This window comes from Excalfactoria chinensis, chromosome 4, assembly GCF_039878825.1.
Source record: "Excalfactoria chinensis isolate bCotChi1 chromosome 4, bCotChi1.hap2, whole genome shotgun sequence".
In the NCBI taxonomy this organism is placed as follows: domain Eukaryota; kingdom Metazoa; phylum Chordata; class Aves; order Galliformes; family Phasianidae; genus Excalfactoria; species Excalfactoria chinensis.
In genome coordinates, this window is record NC_092828.1 from 72,428,054 (window position 1) to 72,452,561 (window position 24,508).

General features: G+C 40.2%; 1 protein-coding gene across 1 annotated transcript in view; it reads left to right on the top strand.

Annotated features, from left to right (window-relative positions):
* The window catches only part of COL4A5 (collagen type IV alpha 5 chain), an 81,155-nt gene extending 56,707 nt beyond the window's left edge, over nt 1-24,448 (top strand). Inside the window, exons 33-51 of the mRNA XM_072334963.1 lie at nt 209-358; nt 1,632-1,730; nt 3,352-3,441; nt 4,076-4,215; nt 5,587-5,713; nt 6,933-7,013; nt 7,704-7,802; nt 8,337-8,387; nt 9,274-9,459; nt 15,004-15,137; nt 15,540-15,612; nt 15,757-15,828; nt 16,878-17,006; nt 17,253-17,351; nt 18,372-18,584; nt 18,892-19,069; nt 19,605-19,719; nt 20,063-20,235; nt 21,710-24,448. Coding sequence (XP_072191064.1) covers nt 209-358; nt 1,632-1,730; nt 3,352-3,441; nt 4,076-4,215; nt 5,587-5,713; nt 6,933-7,013; nt 7,704-7,802; nt 8,337-8,387; nt 9,274-9,459; nt 15,004-15,137; nt 15,540-15,612; nt 15,757-15,828; nt 16,878-17,006; nt 17,253-17,351; nt 18,372-18,584; nt 18,892-19,069; nt 19,605-19,719; nt 20,063-20,235; nt 21,710-21,791 — 2,291 coding nt within the window. The 3' untranslated portion in view covers nt 21,792-24,448. The remainder of the gene's footprint in view (nt 1-208; nt 359-1,631; nt 1,731-3,351; nt 3,442-4,075; nt 4,216-5,586; nt 5,714-6,932; nt 7,014-7,703; nt 7,803-8,336; nt 8,388-9,273; nt 9,460-15,003; nt 15,138-15,539; nt 15,613-15,756; nt 15,829-16,877; nt 17,007-17,252; nt 17,352-18,371; nt 18,585-18,891; nt 19,070-19,604; nt 19,720-20,062; nt 20,236-21,709) is intronic.
* The last annotated feature ends 60 nt before the right edge of the window (nt 24,449-24,508 follow it).

Here is a 24,508-nt window from a genome sequence, read left to right on the forward strand (position 1 = left end):
CTTCTGAGCTGCCTTCTTACAGAACATGGGCATCCCCTGTGCAGCCCATTTACTCAGATTTGTTCCAGTTGCTGTAGAGAACCTTTCATAATCTGACTGATCATTCAATGAATTCAAACTTTGTATGTTAACCTATGTAAGAAAAGGTAATACATTAGCCGACCTCATGGATCGTATTGTTTTCTTTCATTGTCTTTACCTACTATAGGTAATAATGGATTGCCTGGCCCACCAGGGCCTCCTGGACCATTAGGACAGAAAGGTGTCAAAGGTGAAGCAGGCCTGCCAGGTCCACCTGGAAAAGTTGATCCAAAACAACTAGGAGCAAAAGGAGAAAAAGGCGAGCCGGGTGTTCCAGGTACAGAGTTGTGTTTGTGGATTCTGGGGAGGTGGCTTGGCCCCTGTAGATAATAGTGACCTTAGAATTCATTCTTTCTTACAAAAAAATTAAACTCAGAATAGGAAATTTGAGTCAGGTTCTCTTGTTTTAAGCTTTCTAATTAAAGGTGTTCTGTGACAAAGGTCCTGTATGAGGTTGGTGTGCAGTTTCATTGTTTATTACCTGTTACATTATTTGATCTACTGCTATACTGTAATAGCACTAAGGTGCTCTTACCAGGGTGAGGATTCAGTCTTCTGTTGTTATTCTTAAGTATGATGAGAGATAGTTGTCATGGCTGCTGTGCTAGTTGTATTGCTGCTGTCTCTCAGGCCCTTGGGATTTTGCCTTGTAGGATGGAATTGCACAGGTCATCTGCTCATGCGTCACCTCCAAATTCTCCCTTTGGGTGTCTCTGTAAGCTTACCCTCAGCTCAGCAAAATGTCATCTCTGTGTGTCATCTCAAGAAGCTGGAAGCCTTGAAGGTTTTCTCAGTTCACTCCAGTCTGTTTTCTCTCTTGTTTGTGTTTCTGCTCCCCCTGTCTCACCCCCCGCAAGTGTTCTGATGTCTCTGATGTCGTCTTTGAACTCTAATTTAGTCTTGAGAAGTGTAAAAATAGAGAGACCCCAGAGAGAACCGGAATGCCAGCCACTATGTGCTAATTTGTCTGTTGTATTAATTTCTGTGAAGCCTGGGTAAGCTCCTAAAACACTTGCTTTTGTACTTCTTTCTCTGTTAAGCGAGAGCTGTAGAAAGCAGACTGAAGTATGCCTGTATGGCAGCACAAACTTATTGTGTGGGATAGTAACCACATAGTAGTTGTAAAAAGTTGCCAAAATACCTGCATTACTTATTATAACAGCTCAACCCTTAAGTGCTTTGGGTGTACTGATGTAATTAAACACATATATCAATAATCTGAATGAATATGGAGAGGTTAGCGTAGAGCCTGCTAATCCAAAAAGAGTCCCTTCTAGGTGAAGTGTACTGACATTAGTTGAAAAATTAACTTTTTGTTCTACTTGCAGCATATTGTTTTCATTCTGTGGTCATTTAAAACTTTTCAGAAGCAATGTTTCTTTGTCCTGTGATACTTCTCTTGGTCAAACATAGGGGGAATTATGTCTACTGAAGAAAAATCCCTATTTGGATTTTCATTCATACACGTGAATATCCTATACTTTAATGTAAAAGCTAATATACAGTAATAGTCCTAGTGATAATAATTCAATGTATAATTTTTCTTTAAGGTGTTCCTGGTTTATCAGGGCAGAAAGGTTATCAAGGTCTCCCAGGTGACCCAGGTCCACCAGGACTTAGTGGTCCACCAGGCGCACCAGGGTTGCCAGGTAAGTAAACAAGACTTCAGGTGGATAGTTTAGTTATGTAAAATATTCATGCATTTTTATGTCATGGGCTTGGGATGTTAATACAGGCATATCTAAGGAAAGCCTAAGGATTTGCACTTTAAAACTGCTGCACAGTTTAGGGCTGTTGAAAATTATTATCCCAGCAGAGTGCTTTGAGCTTTTTCCTCTGAACAGAACCAAAAACACTTTTAAGCTGATTCCACTGAAGATGAGGACTGCCTTTGGGGTGACTGGAGAAGTTCATATTGCTTGAGTAACCAAAATGACTGCAGGATTTACCAGCAGGACTCGCTTTTTTGTTTTGTTTGTTTAAATCTTACATTCTTTATTGTTCTACTTGCACTTTTTGGATGGCCAATTGAGTGTAATGTGAAAGCTGTCTGGATGTCACATCTTTGCTTTCAAGAATTCTGAGAATCAAGGAAACAAACTCTGTTTTGCTGCACTTCTTCCTACAGCTACCGCAAATTATCCGAAATCTGGGATCTTTGCTCACTGTCTGATGTAGGTCTTGCTCTAAATATCTTGTTGGGCCTTGGGAATATTTTAACCATCCAGGACTCATGCTAGTTAGAACACTGTAGGTCACATTTAACTTTCTAATAAAAGCTACTATGTATTGCAGATGAGGAAAAGATAATGTGTTCATTCTGCAGAGTTCACAAGAGACCAAGTCACAGTGGTACTAAATTATTTCAGATAGCTACTAAATCGTAGGCTGAAATTTGACCCATTTAATCAACACTAATCTCCAGAACACAGAAGAAATTGTCCTGATCAGATCTTGGCAAAGAACTGTAGAAGTTTAAATTTTCTCTACAGATGGGGAAAAAGTTTGTAGGAGTTTTAATCATAGAGTCATAGAATTACTCAGGTTAGAAAAGACCTCAAAGATCATCAAGTCCAACCTCAGCCTAACCATAGTACCCTAACTCTAACAACCCTCTACTAAATCATACCTCTGAGCACCACATCCAAACGGCTCTTAAACACATCCAGGGATGGTGACTCGACCTCCTCCCTGGGGAGCTTTTTCCAGTGTTTAACTACCCTTTCTGTAAAGAAGTGTTTTGTAACGTCCAGCCTAAACTTGCCTTGGTGCAATCTGAGGCTGTTTCCCCTAATCCTGTCACCAGTGAGAAGAGATTTGCCCCGCTCTCACTGTAAGGACCTTTCAGATACTGGAAGAGAGCAGTCAGGTCTCCCCTCAGCCTCCTTTTCCCCAGACTAAACAGCCCCAGCTCCCTCAGCCTCTCCTCATAGGGCTGATTCTCCAAGCCCTTAACGAGCCTCGTTGCCCTTCTCTGGACCTGCTCCAGTACCTCCATGTCCTTTTTGTACTGAGGTGCCCAAAACTGAACACAGTACTCGAGGTGAGGCCTCACCAATGCCGAGTACAGGGGCAGGATGACTTCCCTAGTCCTGCTCACCACACCATTCCTGATACAAGCCAGTGCCGCCTTGGCACAGGTGAAGCCTAAAGTAACTCTAAATCCATTACCTTTTGTAATTAGATGACAGACATAATTGTACGATGGCACATGAATATCAGAAACTTTTAATTACTGTCATTAATTAACTAAACTCAAAACTTTTCCAGGCATCAAGGGAGACATGGGGCTTCCTGGGCAGCCAGGACCAACAGGACCTCCAGGGATAAAAGGTGCTATGGGAGAGATGGGCCTTCCAGGTTAGTCCTTATGCTTATATTTTACTTTTTTTAGGCTAGTGCTTTTCATTTCTATAATACAAAAGTGGAACTGTTTCTGTGCAGCACATAGTAATATATTTAAATGAGAATGCACAGGAGAAAATTCAAGTACTAAATATATTGTAATTGTACATAATTTTAAAGTGCTTGCAGAAGTAGAACCAGGATGGTCTGCTTTTTGTAACTTCCATTTTTTCTTAGATTCCATTCTGTAAAATAGTTGGGAAAAAAAGATGATTCAGTAAATTCAGTTTTCATTACACAGGGATCAGATACAAACATAACTGGGGAAGGAGTGTTTTTTATAAAGACTACTGAAACAAAACTTCCTGTTTCTGATTCTTGTAGTATGAAATTGTGCCTAATTAATAAAAAGAGGTGTTTAGATCTGTGTACATTAAGAATGGAAAAAAAGATATCTTAGAGATGTCATGAAAAACCCATAAAAGGTCTTAGTTAACTCTTTTAGTTATTGAAAATTAAAGAACATCAGTTATTCAAAGCCAATTTGTTAGTCCTGTCTAGTTCAGTTGGTATTATTTGGGTGACTTCTCTGAACCATTGCAAAAGTTTAATTTCTATTAAGAAAACTTGTGTTTTATGTTTTGGACAGGTCCCCCAGGAAGCAAAGGCAGTCAAGGAATAGCAGGACGTCCAGGGCAGCCTGGGCCTGCTGGATTTCCTGGACTGAAAGGGGAGAAAGGTGATCCTGGTCTTTCAAGCATTGGCATTCCTGGTCTGCCTGGACCAAAGGTACATTTACTGAACTTTGCAATAGGAATTTACATGAGGAAATCAGAGTCCATACTGATTTTTTTAAAACTGTATGTTAATATTTGTAATAATAAATATGTATATAAATATGTTAAGATCAAGCAGCATTTCCTGTAGTCTGTTCTTCTCAGCTGGGAGCAAAAATTTATAATTTCACTGGGGAAAAGTATTCATGTATATTTTAATCTGCTGAGAGCTGAAGATGGTTCGCCAGACTTTCCAGTTGTCGTTGCTACTCACATTTTGACAGTTGATACGGATTTATGCAAGTATCTTTGTTCCCACATCTAATGATGCAGTTAATTCTGGAAAAAAAGATAAGACTACGTGTTTAAGTTACAGTGAGAATGACATGTCATTATTAACGCTGTTCAGAATTTTTAAGTGTCTGTAAAACTTTTCCACTAACGCTTCGTAACATATTTTCTGTCTTGTCGTGAATTGATGAAAAGACTTATGGAATATTTAGCAGATTTCACCGATACTTTACAATTGGTGTTGAGCAGCAATTAATTCAGCAAAGTTGTTGCATGATTTAAGTCCACAGTTGCTGGGCTTTTTTTCTTTCCCATTGTCACAGGGTACTGCATAGTACAAGAGTCTTGGCTTCTTAACATTTGATTGCATTTTCACAGAGTCACACAATGATTGAATTTGGAAGAGACAAAGGTTACTAGAGGTTTCTAGAGGTTTCTAGAGGTTACTTTTTCCAGCCCTCCTGCTCTGGCATCAGGGTCACCTAGAGCAGGTTGCTGAGGACCCAGGACCTCAGCATGGGACATCAAAGTTCTCCTATCTGTTTTGTTCAGTTTCTGATTACCATACATACAGTTATGTATGATTTCAGAGATTTAGCTCATTTTCCTTCTACTTTTAAAAACTTAATTACTGTTCATTCCTTATAGCTGTGCTTTCAACCCATTTATGGCTAAAACTTTAAAAGCTGCCATTGGTTTTTGAATGTCAAACTACCAACAAAATCTGAGAAAGCCCAGTCAATGAACTGGTATGTGAGCATAGCAATTCAGGATTAAAAGGAAATGCATCAGGATTGTGTAGGTACGTGCAAGATAATCTGACCCTGTGATTTGCATCATCACTAGTATCAAAGAATAAGAAAGTGCTCGGCTCTCTTAATAGAAATCAAAAATTTGCTTAGGAGAAAGTATTGCTGGCAAACTGAAAATGTTGGTTTGCTACTTTTTTTTTTTTTTTTTTCTGAGATTGTTAACATTAACTGGATATAAGAAATACGCACTATGGAATTGTGATGGTAAGAATGGGAATGTACAAGAGGGACTTACTGGCCCTACAAAGACTGGGCTCTTATTTCTGCTTAATTTTTTCTAGGGTGATCTTGGTTTGCCTGGATATCCAGGTAGTCCAGGCAGTAAAGGCATAGCTGGAAATCCAGGTTTGCCTGGATTGCCGGGCAGTCCAGGTGCAAAAGGAGAGCCGGGCCTTCCTGGATTCCCAGGTAATTCTGAGCAGGACTTTTTTTCCAGTATATGTATAAAAATGCAGTGGGTAATTGGTGGAGAGTTGCTTCTACTTTCAAAAGCTTTTGGGAATCTGCTGCTTATAAGCTTTGTGCTGTTGGAACTGTCAGCGCAAGTGCAAGTGTGTGAATGCATTGCTTCAGAGCCACGTGAAACAACCCATCTGCTTTGAGGGGGGTAGTAGTTGTGTGAGGCAGTGTATTCCACTCCTTACCTCCTCTGACCCACAGAACACCTGCTTTTGGCTCAAGTTTTTCCTTCCCAAATCAATAAAGATACTGTAATCAGGAAAACTGAACATTTTTAAGTAGTGTTTATTGTCTGAAATAAATATTACAAAGGGAAATCCTTCGGAAGCATTATGAAGTTAAGCTTTTTACTGTTTTCTGGATGTATTAGTAGTCCAGAAATTGTTCGTGGAAATATGTCAGTTCTTTCAATTCTCAATTAACTGATCTAAACATGATGTCAAAAAAAATGAAGGTTTGTACTTATGGAGTGATAATACATACAAGCATACTTGAGCTGTCTTTAACTTAGGGAGCCAGAGAATTTATAATAGTGTAGTCATGGCAGCAGGAAGCTTAGCAGGGAACAAAACCTGGCTGTGAACCTGAGGGATTTAAGCTGTGCAAAACCACGACAGTGCCATGCATGGAAAAACTATGAGCAGTCAAAAAGTTGTATTTGGGCACTCCCTTCGTCAGGCACAGATGATGTTCAGAATAGACACATTCCAACAGGTTTATCATTTTTCCTACCTCCCACTCAGTTAATGCTGTAGGGGTTAAAGTCAGGTATAAATACTAAGGCGGCTGAGGAAGAACTGGCCAGCTGTAGTTCATAATGCTTTTGCTTTGTTGTCAACAAGAAATACCTGTCTCTAAAATGGTAATTTCCTAGCAGACTGACAGACTGACTCTGTTCTTGGCCACTGGCACTCAGCAATTAAGAAGACAGAGTCTTGAAAGTAGCAGTAAGGACAGTCACAGTCACACTAGTATGTTTTGTTTCTGTACATTCTTTCCTTTATAGTTTATCTCCTCCATCAGCTTTAAATCTGCCAAATGGACATAAATACAATGTCTTGATACAATTAGCTAATTTGGTACTCAGGGCATACCAGACTGTGGTATTTCAAGACCTGCTAAGAAGCCACTTCTGTGCTGTGTTTAATAAACTGTCTGTACTTTATAGGAACACCAGGAATTCCAGGACCAAAAGGTATTGAAGGGCCTCCAGGTAATCCTGGTCTGCCTGGACCACCTGGGCCAGTAGGTGAGCACAAACAGTCACGAATGTCACCTGCTACTGTTAAAAGCGTGACATGTGAAGCCATTTCCTTTCTTCTTTTTAATATCATGAAAATGCATCTATACATACATGGGTGTTCAAATACCATTGCACACAGGTCACTGAAATGAAGGAGAAAAGAAAAAAGTTTTAACTTTTCACATCTTTTGTCTGCTTTTTGAATTGGGATGAGACGGAAATGGGGGGGGCTATTATCACCGTCACATCCCGAAGAAGCCCCGCTACCGCCTATATGTTTACCCCCTCCGAATACTACAAGGTTCAGCCTCGTTAGCATCTACAACAGCCTCTGAAACAAGTAGTTAACTGTCACTATTTACCAGCTTTGGTTATGTATTCCAGTGGTTGAACATAGTTTTATAGGAAAAAAATCCTGTTTATGCTGAAGAGAAACATATTATTTTTAGTTAACCATTTACATGGTCATGGGCATAAAAGCCTTTTCTAAGTTGTCAAGGGGAATGGGGGAAGGAGAGAACAAGAGAAAGGAAAGAGGTTTTAATTTTAAGATTACACCCTTGTAAATTTATACTACATTCATACCTTCAGATGCAGTTGGGGGCAGGGCACGGTTATTAATCTGTTTGCTTTATTTTACTTTGTTTTACTGCAGGCTACGCTTCACTGTGCTCAAGTGTTCTATCTTCTTTTTAGGTGATATTGGTCGTCCTGGCCCTCCTGGTCCTCCCGGGGAGAAGGGACAGCCTGGTCGAGATGGTATCCCTGGACCAGCTGGTCAGAAGGGCGAACCAGGTTAGGTTTCCTTTGATATTGGTTTCTGGGGCTTTTTTGTCTTCTTTGGTATGCATTGTGACATCCTGCTTTTTCTGTTTTTTTCCTTTAACTATCCGTATACCTTCAAAGTGCTTCTGTGGTTTCCATCTGATGAATGGTTCACAGAGGATGCTGTCAAGATGCCTGTGAAGCACAGGACCAGAATTCAGTTAGCTCTCAGATTTTTATTTCCTGACATGGCTGAACACAGTATTCAGTATTCTTGTATTCAGTGGTATCTGTATTGCTTCAGCTCAGGGAGAGAGTGGATAAATGGCATGATGTCTTCCTGAAACACAGAACCCCAACAAGAAATACAAATGTTTTATGAGCCAAAATTTGAAAAAACACACTGTGAGTGGATGGAAATACTTACATTCAAAATATTATGAAAGTCACAGATACATTATGTAACAAAACCTCCAGCTTCGGTGTGGACTTTGCGTATGAATAAGGAAGTAGAGCTTTAGATGAACTACACTTTCATTATTAACTGAATCTATTTCTTTGCAGGTCTGCCGGGTTTTGGGCGCCCAGGACCTCCGGGGCTCCCAGGATTATCAGGTAGAGTTTCTTGGATGGTTTTTTTGTTGGGTTTTGTTTTTTTTGGGGGGGTGGTTTGTGGGTTGTTTTTATTTTATTTGGTGTTGTTAAAATGCTCAGTGGAAACTGCATAATAAAAACAGCAAAAACAAAAAACTCAACCCCAACATTGTATCTTCTGAAACCAGTGAATATAGAAAACAAACAGCAGATCATTTTAAGTTAACCAAGGTAATAAAGACACTCATTACTGACTACTGAATATTGTAAATTAGGAATTATGCAGGCAAAATAAAACCACGCAGGATAATTGAGTCTACTGAATTATGTGGAACTTTGCTGATCTGTCTCAGTAAATAAAGTATTCCTACAACAGATGACAAACGTAGTTGCTTTGAAAATGCGTGCTGTATTTTCAAAAGCAGCTTCACAGCCTCAGTTGTATTACGCTGCTGTAGCATTCCTAAATTCCTCAAACTTACTTGAGAATTTTGCATGCATGTCTTCACTTTCAGCTGTGTCTCAAAAAGAAATACTGAAGTCTTAATAATTTTCTCAGGATTTCTTTGCAAGTGTATAAGTCTCATGAAAGCATTGCTTGTACGTTCATAAGCTCTGAGGATGGTTATAAATTACAGTGTCAGTGAGTAGTGAAATGAACTTGGTAAGATCTTTTAACATTTCAGAAGCTATAGCACTTTCTCCTGCTACAATTATTAGCCCTAATTCTTTTCTGAATTTGTTGCCTTGATTTTATATTTTCTCACTGCATAAGCAAGGTAAGTTCTGGTCAGACTTGCACCTTCTTAATCAGTAGAGAAAGAAATAGCTTTGCAAATTCACAGTTGGAATTTTTCATATATCAGTGTACAGCAGTGTTCATAAATATGGCTGTTTGGTTCTACAGGGCAAAAAGGTGAACTGGGGTTACCTGGCCCACCAGGACCCCCTGGACTTCCAGGTCTGAAGGGAGAACCGGGTTTCCAGGGATTCCCTGGCCTACAGGGCCCACCAGGTCCACCAGGATTACCAGGGCCACCTCTGGAAGGCCCTAAAGGTAGCCCTGGCCCACCAGGTGTTCCAGGAAGACCAGGTATGGGCATGATCCGTATCTATCAAGATTTATCAGTACTTTTGTTTTTTTGCTGATAGGTTATCAGTTTTTGGACTTCCTCAGTTTATTTGGATGGATAAGTTCAAGACCCATGGAATAGGTCTTAATTATTTATGGGCAACCAGACAATTTTGTTGCCAAAAGTACCAGTATTTAAAAATAAAACATCCTCAGTTTCTATTAATTTCTGATACCTGACAGCAAAAATCCAGTGTTTTAATAAATGTGAAATTCTCCGCATGCTGTCACAGAAATCATCTAGCGAGCACGATACCGACTTTTGAGCACCTGATACCTTTTGCAGTACTGTCACTTGATCAGCAAATGTCATCGCGCACAAAAACCGAAAGTAACAAACCCCATTGTCTTAAGAGTCATGAAAATCAAATTCATGTTAGCATCACAGCATGATCAAATTGGATAGCTGCCTCTTCACCTTCATGTCATGTAACATTGCTCCATTGTGTCATGTGGCTCCCATGGATTCAGTGCACCATCATGCCGTGTTCATCTTTCCATTCCACGTTTGCACTTTGTTCCTGCACCAACTAATTCTGGGAATGAAACACCTACAGTGCTGAGTTAACATTGCTGAGCAACTTCCTTGCTTGTTTTAGAATTTGTTTTTTTTGTCATAGAGTGTTTAATCACGTTAAGATATACTATTCAAATATATAATTTTAATGAGCCTGGCACACTTCTCACCCAGGATTATTGCTATATCTTAAGTCTAGAGGTACTTTGGCACCAGTAAGACTCATCTCACTTAACGTGCTTGATAGTCTCCTTAAAGGAGGCAGTATTTTCACACCTAGCTAATGTTTGACTACATAGATACAAAGCAATAATGTCTTTATTTATTGCCCTCAAACTCTCACCTCAGATTTTTCTGTTCTAGTGTTTATTTGGGAAAGTCAGTTTTGAGCCAGCGTATTTGTAAAATAGCACGTGTTTCTCACTTCAGATATCAGAGGAGAATATAGATTCGAAGTAAAGGTTTGGAAAGAATTTAACATTCTATAAAAACAAACAAAAAAAGCGAACTGTCTAAGCATCTCCTGATGTGTATGTAACACAAATACTGACTGAGGTTCTGTGCTCTGCTGTAGCATTGGTGTTTTGATGAAGCTTCTAGTCCTTGGGTACACTCCTCTGTAATTGAGTGGTTACTGACTCAAATCAGCTGGGGAAGTAAGAGTAGTGCTGGGACATGTTTTGTGCAGTTTTATGAGCATTGAGGGGAAAAAACAACCATTGAGGTTCTGCTCAGCCATGTTCTCTCTCCTTTTCTCTTTCTTTCTCTTATTTCTATCTTTGTTGCATGCAATGTGTAAAGTGATGCATTTGTTTCACTCAGCTATGCATGAACTAATGTGGACAAACCAAACTATTATTGCAGTTCTGGTACAATCAGCACTCCAGCCTTTTGTTTCAAATGATAACAGTCTATTGTTGAACTCTGATTTTTATAGCGTTTCAAATAAGGCAGCTAGTCATAAAAGTAACCGTTTGGCTGTCAAATTACTCCCTTCCTAGGGACATAAATAAAAACAGAAGTTGTGTGTATATATTGTCTGTTGTTGACTTCTGGGTTTGTGCTAAGAATAGTAAAAGTGATGAGGTCAAACATGATGAAACACTGACTCAGCTGAGTTGCCTCAAAACCAAATTTGGACAGATGATGTTGGGAGGCATTTATTCATCAAGGAGAAAATGAAGCCAGTCTCCAGGGCAACGTAACACTGCTGTTATTCCATATGTAAATTTTTCATTGCAATGAATAATAATAGTTTGGTGTTTTGCATACTGTATGTGAAGAAATATTGAGCTAAATCTAAAAAGAAAGGTTTAGTTGAATATGTTAGTTTGTTGATATTTCTAACAGTTTTGATGTTTTTCCCCTTGTTCTAATGATGACCTTGGTGAACTCTGACCCCCTCCTCCCAGGTCCCTCAGGTTAGCCCCTTAACTCCAAAATAATAACTTTGCATGAAGATGGAAGTATGTACTTTTTTAGTGTCTGAATGTAGATATGCTGAGTCATTTTTTCTTACATACTTTTTAATTTGAGGCAGAAAAGAACCTAGGCTTTCAAAGCGTAGGGTTCCATGTTGCTGTAGGAAGGTCTGCTTTCCCTCTGGTGAAAGTTCACATGGGTCCACATTTACAGTGCTTTTATAGTATCCCAACTGTGAAATTTACTTTAGTATATTTATTTCCAGAGAAGGTGAAAAGAATATACGCTGCCTTTTCTCTTTATATTAAAATAAACAAACAAACCAAAAAACAGCATATTTTGCTGTCCTCCCCTACCTTTGCTACATAATTGTTTTGTAGCTTGGGCAAATGACATTATTCATTTTTATAACACCTGCTGCTGCTGATTTGTGGATGCTCTGATGTGATGTACTTTTAGTAAGGTGTTCCTTTCCTACCAGGAGCCTCCATAGGAACACACTGAGTTACACAGAAAACATAAATGCTTTATGTTCCCAGCATAGAGCATTTTAACTTTCTAGTGCAGAGAAATCCTTATTTCCATTGCTTCGTTTCACCAGCACGTTTGGAGGAAATGAGGAAAACTCTTCCTTTACCATGGATTCATTTAACTGAAATGAGGCACAATGGCTTCTCTTACCAGTAGGGAGGAGGAGCAGGACTGGTAATTTTCACAAGCCTTTCTTAACTCTAGCAATCAGCAGATAGCACAGGTCAGCTTTTGGGGAGAGTCTAACTTTTGTGCCTATATTGAAAATGACTTAGTGTATCTACTTCATTGTTATTATTAAGTCTTTAAGTTTTGCTATGATGACTTCTATGAAGCAAAGAACTGTCATCAGAATTCAAGAAGAGAAGTCTTCAGTGCGCTGTGATAAGCACTGTGGGGTAGCAAATGTGGTAGCCCCTGTGGTTTGAAAACTGAAACAAATATCTGGCCTTATGCAGTCACGGAAATAAATAATACAAAAAATATATACACGGCTTTGCCTTTTAATTAAAATGTGGTCACACAAACAGTAACCGCAGTGTCAAAGAGAATTAGCATCCTGGATATGCTGAGAGGAACTTACCAATTGCTTCGTATTTTGTTCCACTGTGCCCAGACAGCATTCAAATATCAACAAATATGGGAAAAATGTATAAATCATAGCAAAACTTATTTAATAGTGAAAGAAAGTTTATGAGTACTTAACAGCAACAATGAAATGTACATGTCGTTGTTTTTAACAGCTGTATTACAACTAGTATTTAAAATGATTTACCAAATATGTAAGAAATAGTACACCAAGGTAAACCTGATATGTATTTATTGTAGTTTTTAGCTGCAAATCGCATGGTTATACATTGATATACTTAAATCATTTCACTGACATGAAAGATGCGAGTGGCGCAGGAGCTGCAATACATTAATTCAGGAGGAAGACCAGCTTACTTTTAAACAAAAGAATACTGCAGTGATCTTCCTAATGAGGTCATCACATGCCATTTTCCATAATACCTTTTAACAGGCAAATTAGCATCTTGAGGTATTTTTATTAAGAAAAACTGATGCCAGCAGTAAATGCAACAAATTCTGATTTTCTAAGTTTTTGCTTTTTGCTTTCGTACTTTTATTTATAACACTTGCTACCCTTTTAATCCGTGTCAATTCTTGCCACTGTTTTGGGAAGTGTATGCCTACTTTTTGGTCCTAGGATTTTGTTCACAGACAATTTCCACTCTTACATAATAAGCAGTGTAAAGCTCTTGTATCAGTCACACTCCTGCCCTGCCCAAAGCACAATTTACTTCAAATGTAGGCTGTCATTTGCTGTGTACCTTTGTATTTGCCAAGCTCCAGGCCCTGTGAGTGATGAATATTGTCAGTGAAATGGTTTCATAGTGTAAACTGCAATGTGGGTAGGACTAACCAGGCTCAGGCCTCAGCTGTAATGTTAAAGCAATAACACATTTAGTAAAGCTTTTAAGTTTGTCATTAAATGAAGTGTGTCAAATTAGTCTTAGTAGAGCCAAGTCACCAGAATAGCTTGTATCTGAAAATACATATCGTGTACTCATGTATGGTCTTATGCATGCATGTGGATTATATTCTAAATACAAAATATGCTGGTGAAATGGGTTGATGTGTAGTGTATATGCTCTCATCTGTACTATTTCTAACTAGTAATCTTGTTTTGTACTGTGTGATGTCTGACCCTTCTAACATCGATCATTGGGCTTTGGTGAACTCTGATCCTTCCAGGTCCTCCAGGTTAGACTCTTAACTCAGTCACTTTATTTTACTGCGTTGCTTTTGATATAAAAGATGTTTTCCCGTGGTTCTGTAATTATCTTGTTAAGGACTGTGGTTACCCTGCAAGTTGTGTGCTTTTGTTCAGCATGCCTGATGGTAGATGGTAGCCTGTTGTTGTTTTGCATGTGTACAATACCAGACCAGTTGAAAAGAACAAAATGAACACAAAAGCCTCTTGCATGACGGGATGTTTTCTGTAGCTGAAACTGCAATGGGGTGTGTGTGAAATGCAGTACAAAGTTGCTCCTATTTTAAAAATTTGGAATTCTTCACTCAGGTTTGCATGCAGAAATACAGCTCATCAAGTTTATCCACTGAATAAGGACAATGAGGATTTCAAAGGGCATTTTAAATTCTCAGAGGCTTCAGAAGAATTGAAAATCCAGCACACTGCTATGTGTTATTCATTTGTTGTACTACAGGGGAGAGTGCCGTCGCACTGTCCTGCAAAGAGATCCTTTTGTTAATCCAATTAGGAGATCTAACATGCAAAGTGTTTTTAGCTGCTGCTGCGTTTGCTTACAGTTTGCTTTGCCATAAGTTACCTTCTATTTAGACGATAAAGGCGCACGGTCTAATTTTTCAGTGCTCAGAACAGCTCGTCTTCATTTAAATCCACTGTTCTGTTTTGGTTTAATGTAGTTGCTGCAAAGAGAAAATACTTAAAGATTGGCTCAGTTCCTCTGTTAGATTTACACAGAATAATTGTACTAAAGACAGACAAACCAGCTGGAAGGTCACTGAATATAAAGTACCTGCAACTCTAATTAGTATATAGGCAAGACAGAATGAGGGGCTTCCTCCTGCTGAGCAGTCAGTGAATGAGAGATAGCAGACTCCACTGTAGGTATTGGAAACAGCAAAAAAGCAGCAATATTTTTGCGTTAGTGTCTGTTAACGTAGCACTTAAGAGATGGTGAATGCAATGCAGGACAGCAGAGGGTATATTTGTACCATCTAATTTGGGTTTTCTTGGCTCCTACTAAAAGGTGGCTGTCTGGTCACTGCTAAGTTCCTAACACAGGTGATTTGCACTGCTGCCTAGAAAGACCTGCTTCTCTTCATCAGCTGGATGAGAAGCCTTGCTTCCTGATTTGGGTAGTACAAATAACCCCTCTTTGTTTTTTCTTTAGTTAGGGTGCTTTATTTTGTTTTTACATTGAAGGCACAGTCTTGTGGAGAACGGTTGACATGTACTGATACGTTTGTGTTTGTTCCACAATGTTAAGGTTCACCGGGCCCAGAAGGTCCACGAGGGCCACCAGGCAGTGGGGGACTCAAAGGTGAAAAAGGGAATCCAGGACAGCCTGGCCCACCTGGCCTGACTGGTCAAAAGGGAGACCAAGGACCACCTGGACGCCAGGTAGGACAAGAATTGGGTTTGCTTTTAAATGCAATAAAAACTGGACGTGTTTAGGTTACATATGCCTTTTATTGTAGTAAAATAAAAGCTAGAATATAGTAATGGTTATAATCATAGCAAGATGGAGGGTCATTTCTTTATCCCCCAGTCCCTAGGCAGGTTTTCTGCATTATATTGCCATGGGAGCTGGAGTTGCCAATGAAGGGTTCACATTCCAGTATTCTCTGATGGCACCTGCTTTACCAGGCAGTGAGCAAGCAGAATACAAGGCAAGGCCTCAGCCCTCTCAAGCGCTACTTCACAGATCCAAAATGTACTAATTCGTCCTCTACCCACTGTTTTTATCTTCTTTTCTGAAACCACTGGGGAGATGAGTGACTAACATGAATCTGTTGTCTTCAGGGAGATCCTGGTCGTCCTGGTCTCAACGGAATGAAGGGTGACCCCGGGGTTCCAGGAGTTCCGGGATTCCCAGGTATTTAATGAGCATTTCAAGTGAAAACTTCCAGACACAGTAGCAGCTCCTCAGGGAGAAAAGAAGCCTGATTTGGGCCACTCTGCAGCACACTTTATAAAACATGTTCTTTCACTGTATGACTGTGTTAATTTGATCTTTCAGGTATGAAGGGTCCCACTGGACCTGCAGGACCTGCTGGACTCACAGGCAGTCAAGGACTGCCAGGCCCACCAGGTAGGAGTCTTGGGTAGCACTGCTGTCACTTTGATCCCTGTTGGTAGAATTTGTTATGAAGCTGTAGAACTGTGTGGATCTCAGCCAGCAATGGAAGTGGTTAAGAGAGCATCTGCACTCCTGCTGTGTTTTATACTCTATATACAATCTACTTGGATAAACTTCTGCAGGAGCTGTCCTTTCAGATGTCACCAACAGCACTTTTTTTTTTTAGAATCATAGAATTACCCAGGTTGGAAAAGACCTTGAAGATCATCAAGTCCAACCTCAGCCTAACCATAGTACCCTAACTCTAAAGACCCTCTGCTAAATCATATCCCTGAGTACCACATCCAAACGGCTCTTAAACACATCCAGGGATGGCAATTCAACTACCTCCCTGGGGAGCCTATTCCAGTACTTAACCACCCTTTCTGTAAAGAAGTTCTTCCTAATATCCAACCTGAACTTGCCCTGGCGCAACTTGAGGCCATTTCCCCTCGTCCTGTCACTTGTCACCAGTGAGAAGAGACCTGCCCCGCTCTCACTGTAAGCACTTTTCAGATACTGGAAGAGAACGATAAGGTCTCCCCTCAGCCTCCTTTTCCCCAGATTAAACAGCCCCATCTTCCTTAGCCTCTCCTCATAAGGCTGATTTTCCAAGCCCTTCACAAGCCTCATTGCCCTTCTCTGGACCTGCTCCATGTCTTTTCTGTGCTGAGGTGCCCCAAACTGAACACAGTACTAGAGATGAGGCCTCACCAACGCCGAGTACAGGGGCAGGATGACTTCCTTAGTCCTGCTCACCACACCATTCCTGATACAAGCCAGGATGCCATTGGCCTTCTTGGCCACCTAGGCACACTGCTGGCTCATATTCAGCCAACTGCCCATCAGCACACCAAGGTCCCTTTCTGTCTGGGAGCTTTCCAGCTTTTTTGCCTTTTATATACACCTACACTTATTCTTTGTACTTACAAAACTTTTGGCTGCTGACTTTGCAGTACCAAAACTGTCTTCAGTGCTCTTTTCCATCCTGGTTTAACTAATACAGAGCTGTTTTCTCTCAGGTCCACCAGGTTTACCAGGTACCATTGGACGAAGCATCGTTGTCAAAGGTGACCCTGGTCCTCCAGGACCTCCAGGATTGCCTGGGTCAAAAGGGCCACCTGGACTTGCAGGACCACAGGGATTGCCAGGTATGGTTCTAAGTCGCTGTGTGAAAATGACTAAATATAGCTGACTGCATGTTGCAACACGTGACTGAATTCAGCAAGGGATGAAGAGAACTGTGGGATTGTACCAAGATGTATACATCTAGTTCAATAATCTGTTCTCATCTAACATATCATGAAACAACAGATGACCCCAGACAGCTTACACAGCCTATTTCTGTAGTGATGTTTCACGAGCTTTCAGTTTAATTACCTGCTTGTCTGTTCTAGGTCCAGTTGGTGTTCCTGGTGATCCAGGGCGAGATGGACTCCCTGGTTTTGACGGCCCGGCGGGACGTAAGGGAGAGAGAGGTCTTCCAGGCCAACCAGGTAAGTGTTCATCCCATAAGGACCTACTGGAAATAGAGATGCTTCCTATTGAGTTCCAGCTAACACTCAGAAGAGACATTTGCCTTGTGAGAATAATAAAATCATAATTTTAGGATTTTCTTAGTGCAAGAATATTACGGGCTGCTGAACACACTTCAGTTTGGAAAATTCTTGGGATCAGCGTATTATTAGTCATTGCTGAATAATACCATAGAACATTTACCTCAAGATGAACGGCATCCCCTTTGGAGCAATGATGAGGCATAGCAAGAAGGGAAGAAAGTAAGAAACAGAATTGAGAAATTAGTGAAGTAATTTTCTCTTTACATGAAGATCGTGAATGGGGAAAAGCAGACTTCATAAAGGAAATAATGTCATAATAATATGCAGCTATCATGCATATTTTGCTACCATGAAGTTAAGTTATTGCTTAGAATTACTGATCTGAGAAAACAGACTGTGCCCTGAATGGTTTAGTGTAAAGCAGAAGACAAGTATTAGGTAGCTATCTGTTGCAGCCTTGTGGGGAAAAAAATACTAGAATTCAAACAGTTAAAACAGAATAAAAATCCACTCTGCCTTTTCTGTTTTTCATCTAAGTAGCTTTGTGAAATCTGTTGGCACTATTTGAAGAGGAAAAAAAATGTAAATAATAGTCTGAATATTTGTTGTTATACTTTCTGGTATTTTGCTGTTCAGTAACAAATGCTTTTTCTTATACTTCTCTCAGAGTAATATCACTCTTTCCTTGCTCCAAACACATTTACATTCAGAATACTCCCATGATGCAGGGAAGTTGCACTGTTATAATTAGTTCACAATTTGATCAAGCTTAGAAGAAAAAAATAGTTCAAGGTAGTTTAAGCAAGATGGTGTTAGCAGATTTCAGGTTCCTCAGCTAGCAAGCACATTAGTCTCTACACCGTCCTCCCTTTCAGAGCTGTGTTATTCTATATATCTTGCTCTTGACAAGAGATTGTGTTAATAAATACTGTGTTGTGTTTTCTCTCATGTGGATAGGTTCACGAGGAATACAGGGACCCCCTGGTCCTGATGGCTTACAAGGCCCACCTGGGCCTCCTGGAACAGCTTCTGTTGCTCATGGATTCCTTATTACTCGTCACAGCCAGACTAGGGATACGCCACTATGTCCACAAGGAACTTCAAGAATATATGATGGATTCTCTCTTTTGTATGTGCAAGGAAATGAGAGAGCACATGGCCAGGACTTGGGTGAGATATTTTGTATGCTCTGTCTTTAAGGGGAAAAGTGTTGTACGTGCTTCTTCAGATGCTCTGGTTTAATGAAGATAAGACTATCCTGGAGCTTACCTAGATGAGGATGAGGTATGCATGCTAAGATCTACTACATCCAGAATTCAGGATGAAGGACTGTAAACCAAACTTGAGAGTTAAGTTTTCTCCTCAGGTGACAGTTTGATAATACGTGCTGAACACTCTCAATTATCCTTCTCAAAAAACTGCTACGAACAATGAAGTGAGAACTTGGCTGTCACATTTTATGTATCTCATTCCGTAGGTACTGCTGGGAGCTGTCTTAGACGTTTTAGCACCATGCCCTTCATGTTCTGCAACATCAACAACGTTTGTAATTTTGCATCAAGGAACGACTACTCCTACTGGCTATCAACTCCAGAGCCAATGCCAATGAGCATGGAGCCACTGACTGGGCAGAACATTCAGCCATTCATTAGCCGGTGAGACAAAGAGGGCTTTCAAGTCTCTTTTTTTAATACCTGGATAAAGAAACAGTACATTTCACCACGTATTTCCAACCCGCATGTTGGATATTGTAAGACATGATCTTGTCATGTTTTGCTCTGGGAAATACAAGGAAAAGAGCTGGTTTTAAAGTTGTCTGAAAAAGCCCATCTACGTGCAGCAGTAATCCTTAAAGGCTGAAAGGCTGTAAGGGCTTTTCTGACCCGAGGAAGTGTGAGTGCAGAGTTACTGTGAACAAGAAAAAACACAGGAGCCTGTAGCTTTAGGATTAAGGCATTTACCTGGGGACTTGGAGCTTCCACTTCTTGTTTCAGGAACTGCTTCTGTGTTTTACCCAGTGGTTAGTGGAAATGGGCAGAGTTTGTACTCAGAACCACTGTCTTACTGCGCTCACAAGATACATGAGGGGTCTAGATTAATAGGACAGACCCTCACAAGCTAGCTCTGTATGATAACTCTTAACGTACATCTTAATGTCACTTGTTTCTCTGATACTTTCCCTGTGTCCAGATGTGTTGTGTGTGAAGCTCCTGCTATGGTGATAGCTGTCCACAGTCAGACCATTCAGATTCCTTCGTGTCCTCCAGGCTGGGACTCCCTTTGGATCGGTTACTCATTCATGATGGTAAGAACTGCCTCCTACGCCAGAAGCTACTAATTACCTGTTCATATCCTCAACCAGCTGCTTTAACACTCTGTTAAAACCTACAGTGATAGCCATTAGAAAGCCTTTATCTTAAGTTGATAACCATGGCAGCCAAGATTCACAACAATTTTCCAGTACATAGAGAGAATGGTAATGCTCTATTAAGTCCTGCCTTTCTAAGGAGTTACGGAGGTGTCTGACATCACATTATCTCAATATTGTCTCAGCCAAACAGTGGTTCTGTTAGCAATGGCATCCTGTGCTATTAATTTCTATTTCCTACTGTAAGTTTTCTGTGTTTCTTTCCTGCCCACTACCCCAGCACACTAGTGCTGGAGCAGAGGGCTCTGGACAGGCCCTGGCATCACCTGGATCCTGTTTAGAAGAATTCCGCTCAGCTCCATTTATAGAGTGTCATGGTCGTGGCACTTGTAACTACTATGCCAATTCATACAGTTTCTGGCTGGCAACTGTAGAGGTGTCAGAAATGTTCAGGTAAGAAAACCTGTTTTTTCTATATTGCTTTATTCCAAGCTGAAATATTTGGAAACCAAATTTATTCCCAACATCAAAAGAGAGGTGTTTACAGGGAAGTAGGGAAGACTTCAGTTTGTTTTCCCCCTCACAACCAGTTTTGCAAGTGTGTGCTTGGGTAAGCCTTTTATACGATGTATCAACTTGTGAGGGCACATTCTGTTTTGCAAGGAGTCTGATTCTTTTTACATCGACTCTTATACACATTTAGTAGTATTTTCTTTGAATGCTGTCCTACTGTACTGACTGTAGTTGGAGTTTAAAAGGTTTGTTTTGTTTTTTTTCCCTTGCATGCTCTTAATTACTCAAATGCTTTAAAAGGAGGTTCACAGACACAGAGGGGGACAGGTGTGAGGGGAAATTGGGGACAATCTGCATTGTCTAATTCTCAGCCCTAGTGCGGGATCAACTGTATTTAAACCTTTTAAAGCGGATGTTCGTATAATCTGTTTTCAAAGCCTTGTGTGAAGGAGGTTTCACACCCTCTCCAGCAAGCATTTTTACCAGTACTCTGCAGAAGGATTAGGACATCAGCTTCTCCGCCTTAAGGATTGCAGCTCCTCCAGGTTTTTCCTTTTTTAATTGACCAGCAGAAAGAAATGCTACTGCCCTGTTTTTGCACCGCTACAAACATCATGAATATTCCCACTGCCACCAACCTGAAAAATGTGGCCTTGTAGTATAGGGCTGGCCATGTGCAGTGTGACATAGCAGTAGCGGCCTCTAATTGGGTTTTGTGTAACAACTACACTGTAATATTTAATTGGACATGAAGTAATTATCTCCAAGTCTTCAGGTTAGTTGATCAGTGATAATTCATGGTAAAAACTACCTTCTGCTAACTACTGTGGATCTTTGAACTTCCTACCATTTGCCATCTCCCATAAACACAACTTTATTTAAGAAAAAAATCAAAGATAGCACTTAACACGTGAACGCAACTCACATCAGTATGTTGTATTAATGCCTCTCGTTTCCATATCCTTACAGAATAGAAGTAAATTATTTGGTAAATGCATAATTTAAACGTACAGATCTCACTGTAAAGCGGATTGCTCTAATACCTTTCAGCTGAGAAACCGAAAATCACAAATGCATATTTCATGGCAGGGGGGGATGTACACTGTGGACCCGAGACTGTCCCTAATATGCAGAAATCACATTCAGCCCTGTATATGCTGTAGCACAAATAGTAAGCTGAGCAGAAGCAGTGGAGAAGCGAATGTTTTGCATAGTGGGGCACTGGACAGAACTGAAGTTCTGTTGCCTGTTGTGGATATACAGAACAAGAATTCTTAATAGAAACTCTGAAATGCGGGATTAATTCCTATTTATGTTTTACCTCCATATCTGGAATTAAGTAGAATTCTTAAGTTACGGTTCCATGAGCAACAAAGAAGCTAACCCTTGCCTCACTGTTTTGTCTGTCAACCAGTAAACCTCAGTCAGAGACACTGAAAGCTGGAGACTTGAGGACGCGTATTAGTCGCTGTCAAGTTTGCATGAAGAAGACGTAACGTCTTGAAGGATGTTTTAAAACAGTTGAAAACTCCTGAGATGCACTGTCCTCCAGCTGTAACAATGGTGCTACTGTGCAGAAAGGAAACAAAACACAAATCCAAACTGTTTTAACCATGCAAATTCAAGCGTACCTCACTCGTGCCAAGCTAAGGGTTGGTTTGGTGCATATTTGACAACAGGACTAAAGATGAGATGAAAGAATCGACCTCCTGGAAACGGTGAAGACACTCGTGGTTCACAAAGGATCAGAAGATGAATTTTTCATTTCTCTCCCTGTACCAAAACGGCACCTTTTTGATCAGTCAAGAGAATCAAGAAAGAAAAACACGACGCACTGAGGATGTTTAAAGTAACAAGACTGCAGTTTTGAAAAACATTTTTCATGGTGCTACTAACCCTACTGTATCCCAGGTTTTTAATATGAAATTTTAAGCTTATTTCTCTGTAAGTAATGAAATGTGTATATTGTGTAAACACCTTTTTAGCTGAAACTTTCAGTCGTTTAGAAACAAACCAGACTCGGATAGAAAAATGCTTACGTCTAAAATTAAAACACACAGCAGTATTTTATTACAAAATTTGTGGTACGGAGAGAATTTCCAACTCTTACACCACTTATTCATTCGACGTTTCGTTTCCTCGGTTGCCAACCTGTCGTATTTGGGGAAATGCACAATTATTCTGAAGTCATTTTGATCAGGGCTTTGAATGTCGATGCTGCCGGTGGCTTTGGTTGCGTTCAGAGATCCCCACCCACTTGAAAAGTTTGTTGGTTTATTTTTTTTTTCTTTAAATCTCGTGAAGATCTGTGAAACGACCAGCCATGTGCCTGTATCCTTCTGGTCTGAATAAAGCCACATTCACACATTAGTCGTATTTGGTATAGATCAACAAAAGCTGCTCCTTGGGAATATCCAGTTATCAAAGCATGTAAGATGATGCTTATGTGAAGCCTCTCTTTACTCTGAAGTGAAGTCATTCGTATTATCCAAAATAGTGTACGTGCTACGAAACGCTCAAATAAAGTGTAAACTGGTGGAAACTGATCTTATCCTATTTACGATTTAATCTTTTTGATCATATGTGAATTTATAAGCATCCACAATGTATTTACAATATATAGCAACTCCTGTGTATGTACAGCTCACGTAAGGCCCTTAAAGATGGTGCATGCGGTTCCTTGTTTCTGATGTCATTCTGTAAGACTCCTACCGTGTATGTCTTAGTGTGTCACTATTTGTGCAATAGCTGAAAAGTGATCACTTTTTGTATGCGTAACTGCCCATGATTGTTCTGCTCTTATGGTCAGTGCTGCTTCACTTACACTAATGTATAAACAGCTCCCTGGCCAAAGCAAGACTGTTCTTCAAAATGACCATAATATAACATTTTGATTGTATATTGTCACCTCCTCTATCTATCAATACAACATGATTTGTGAATTAACATAGAGCTTTATACAGGTGAAGTGTATTTGTTTGTTTTGACTGCTGTTAATAATTTATCTGCTCATGGCTGTTCACCCTTTCCTTTCAGTTGTCCTTGTAACCGTGGAACATCAGAAATCTCCTTTTATGCATATTTGACAAAGACATAGGACTGGTGACTAACCCAGGTGGCAGTGGTGAGATTGGTGCTGATTTCAAAAGTCTTCAGGTATGAAACAGGTTATTTAGTTTAAAATGAAACAATACGAATAGCTTTATCCTTTTTCCATTAGTACAGTTTATGTTGGTAGAGAGCGGCCTGTTCAGCAACGTGCATCCCTCAGTCCATTTCATTTTGATTTGCTGGTGCATATAAACAGAACCTGTTGCTACCTCCAAGTCAATAACTCTTTACCAAGCTAAAATAAAGTCTTTTTTACTGTAAGCCCATATCTTCTACTACTTGCTCCTCCCTCAGCAGCCTAAGAGGAATGCAGGAGCCTATTCCTAACCCCCAGAAAGCAGAATAGAGGCTCAAGTCCAGGAGCACCCAGGGTAAAGAGCTCATCCAGCCCTCACATGGGTCTTTACCAACTCTACTTGTCTTGCTTACCAGCAAGAAGCTGCGTTCGTATATGGGGATCTAGGAACGGGCTGAACTTGTTTGTTCTCAGTACTGTATCCATGGTGCTTCTTTCTAAGATTGGGCCTCTTTTGCAGCATGCACAGCAAAACTCACTGAACAGAGACAAGACAGGAGTTACAATTCCAGTCTAACATAGGTAGCACGCAGAGCAGCTTGTTGTGTGGCAGCAAAGTAGTTCCCAAACCTGTGGAATGACCACAGAAAAGCAGATACGCTTCTGACAGGTATGTTCTCATGAACTTTAATCAACTCAAGAGTTTTTCTTTGTTTCTTGAGGTTGTTTTTTTTCTTGGTTAAAAGTAGGATAGAGAGGAAGGAGCGTCTTTTAACTGAGACACACAGTAGAGACTAAAAAGATACCGCACCTTAGAGCAGGCAAAGCACCTGACCTGTATTAGATCTGAGTTTCTCTTCTATAAAAGCAAGCACGGTTATTATTTTCTCCCACTTTGACTGCTTAGACTGTAAGCTCTTTGGGGCAGAGACATGTCTATGTGCAACACTGGGGGGGCGTCAAATGTTGACTGGGGCCTCTAGGTGCTATCCATCAGTATATAATATTAAACTACAGGTAAAAACTCATTTGCAAATGTATTATTATTACTTTAAATGAAAAAAATCCAACCCTGTTTGGACCATA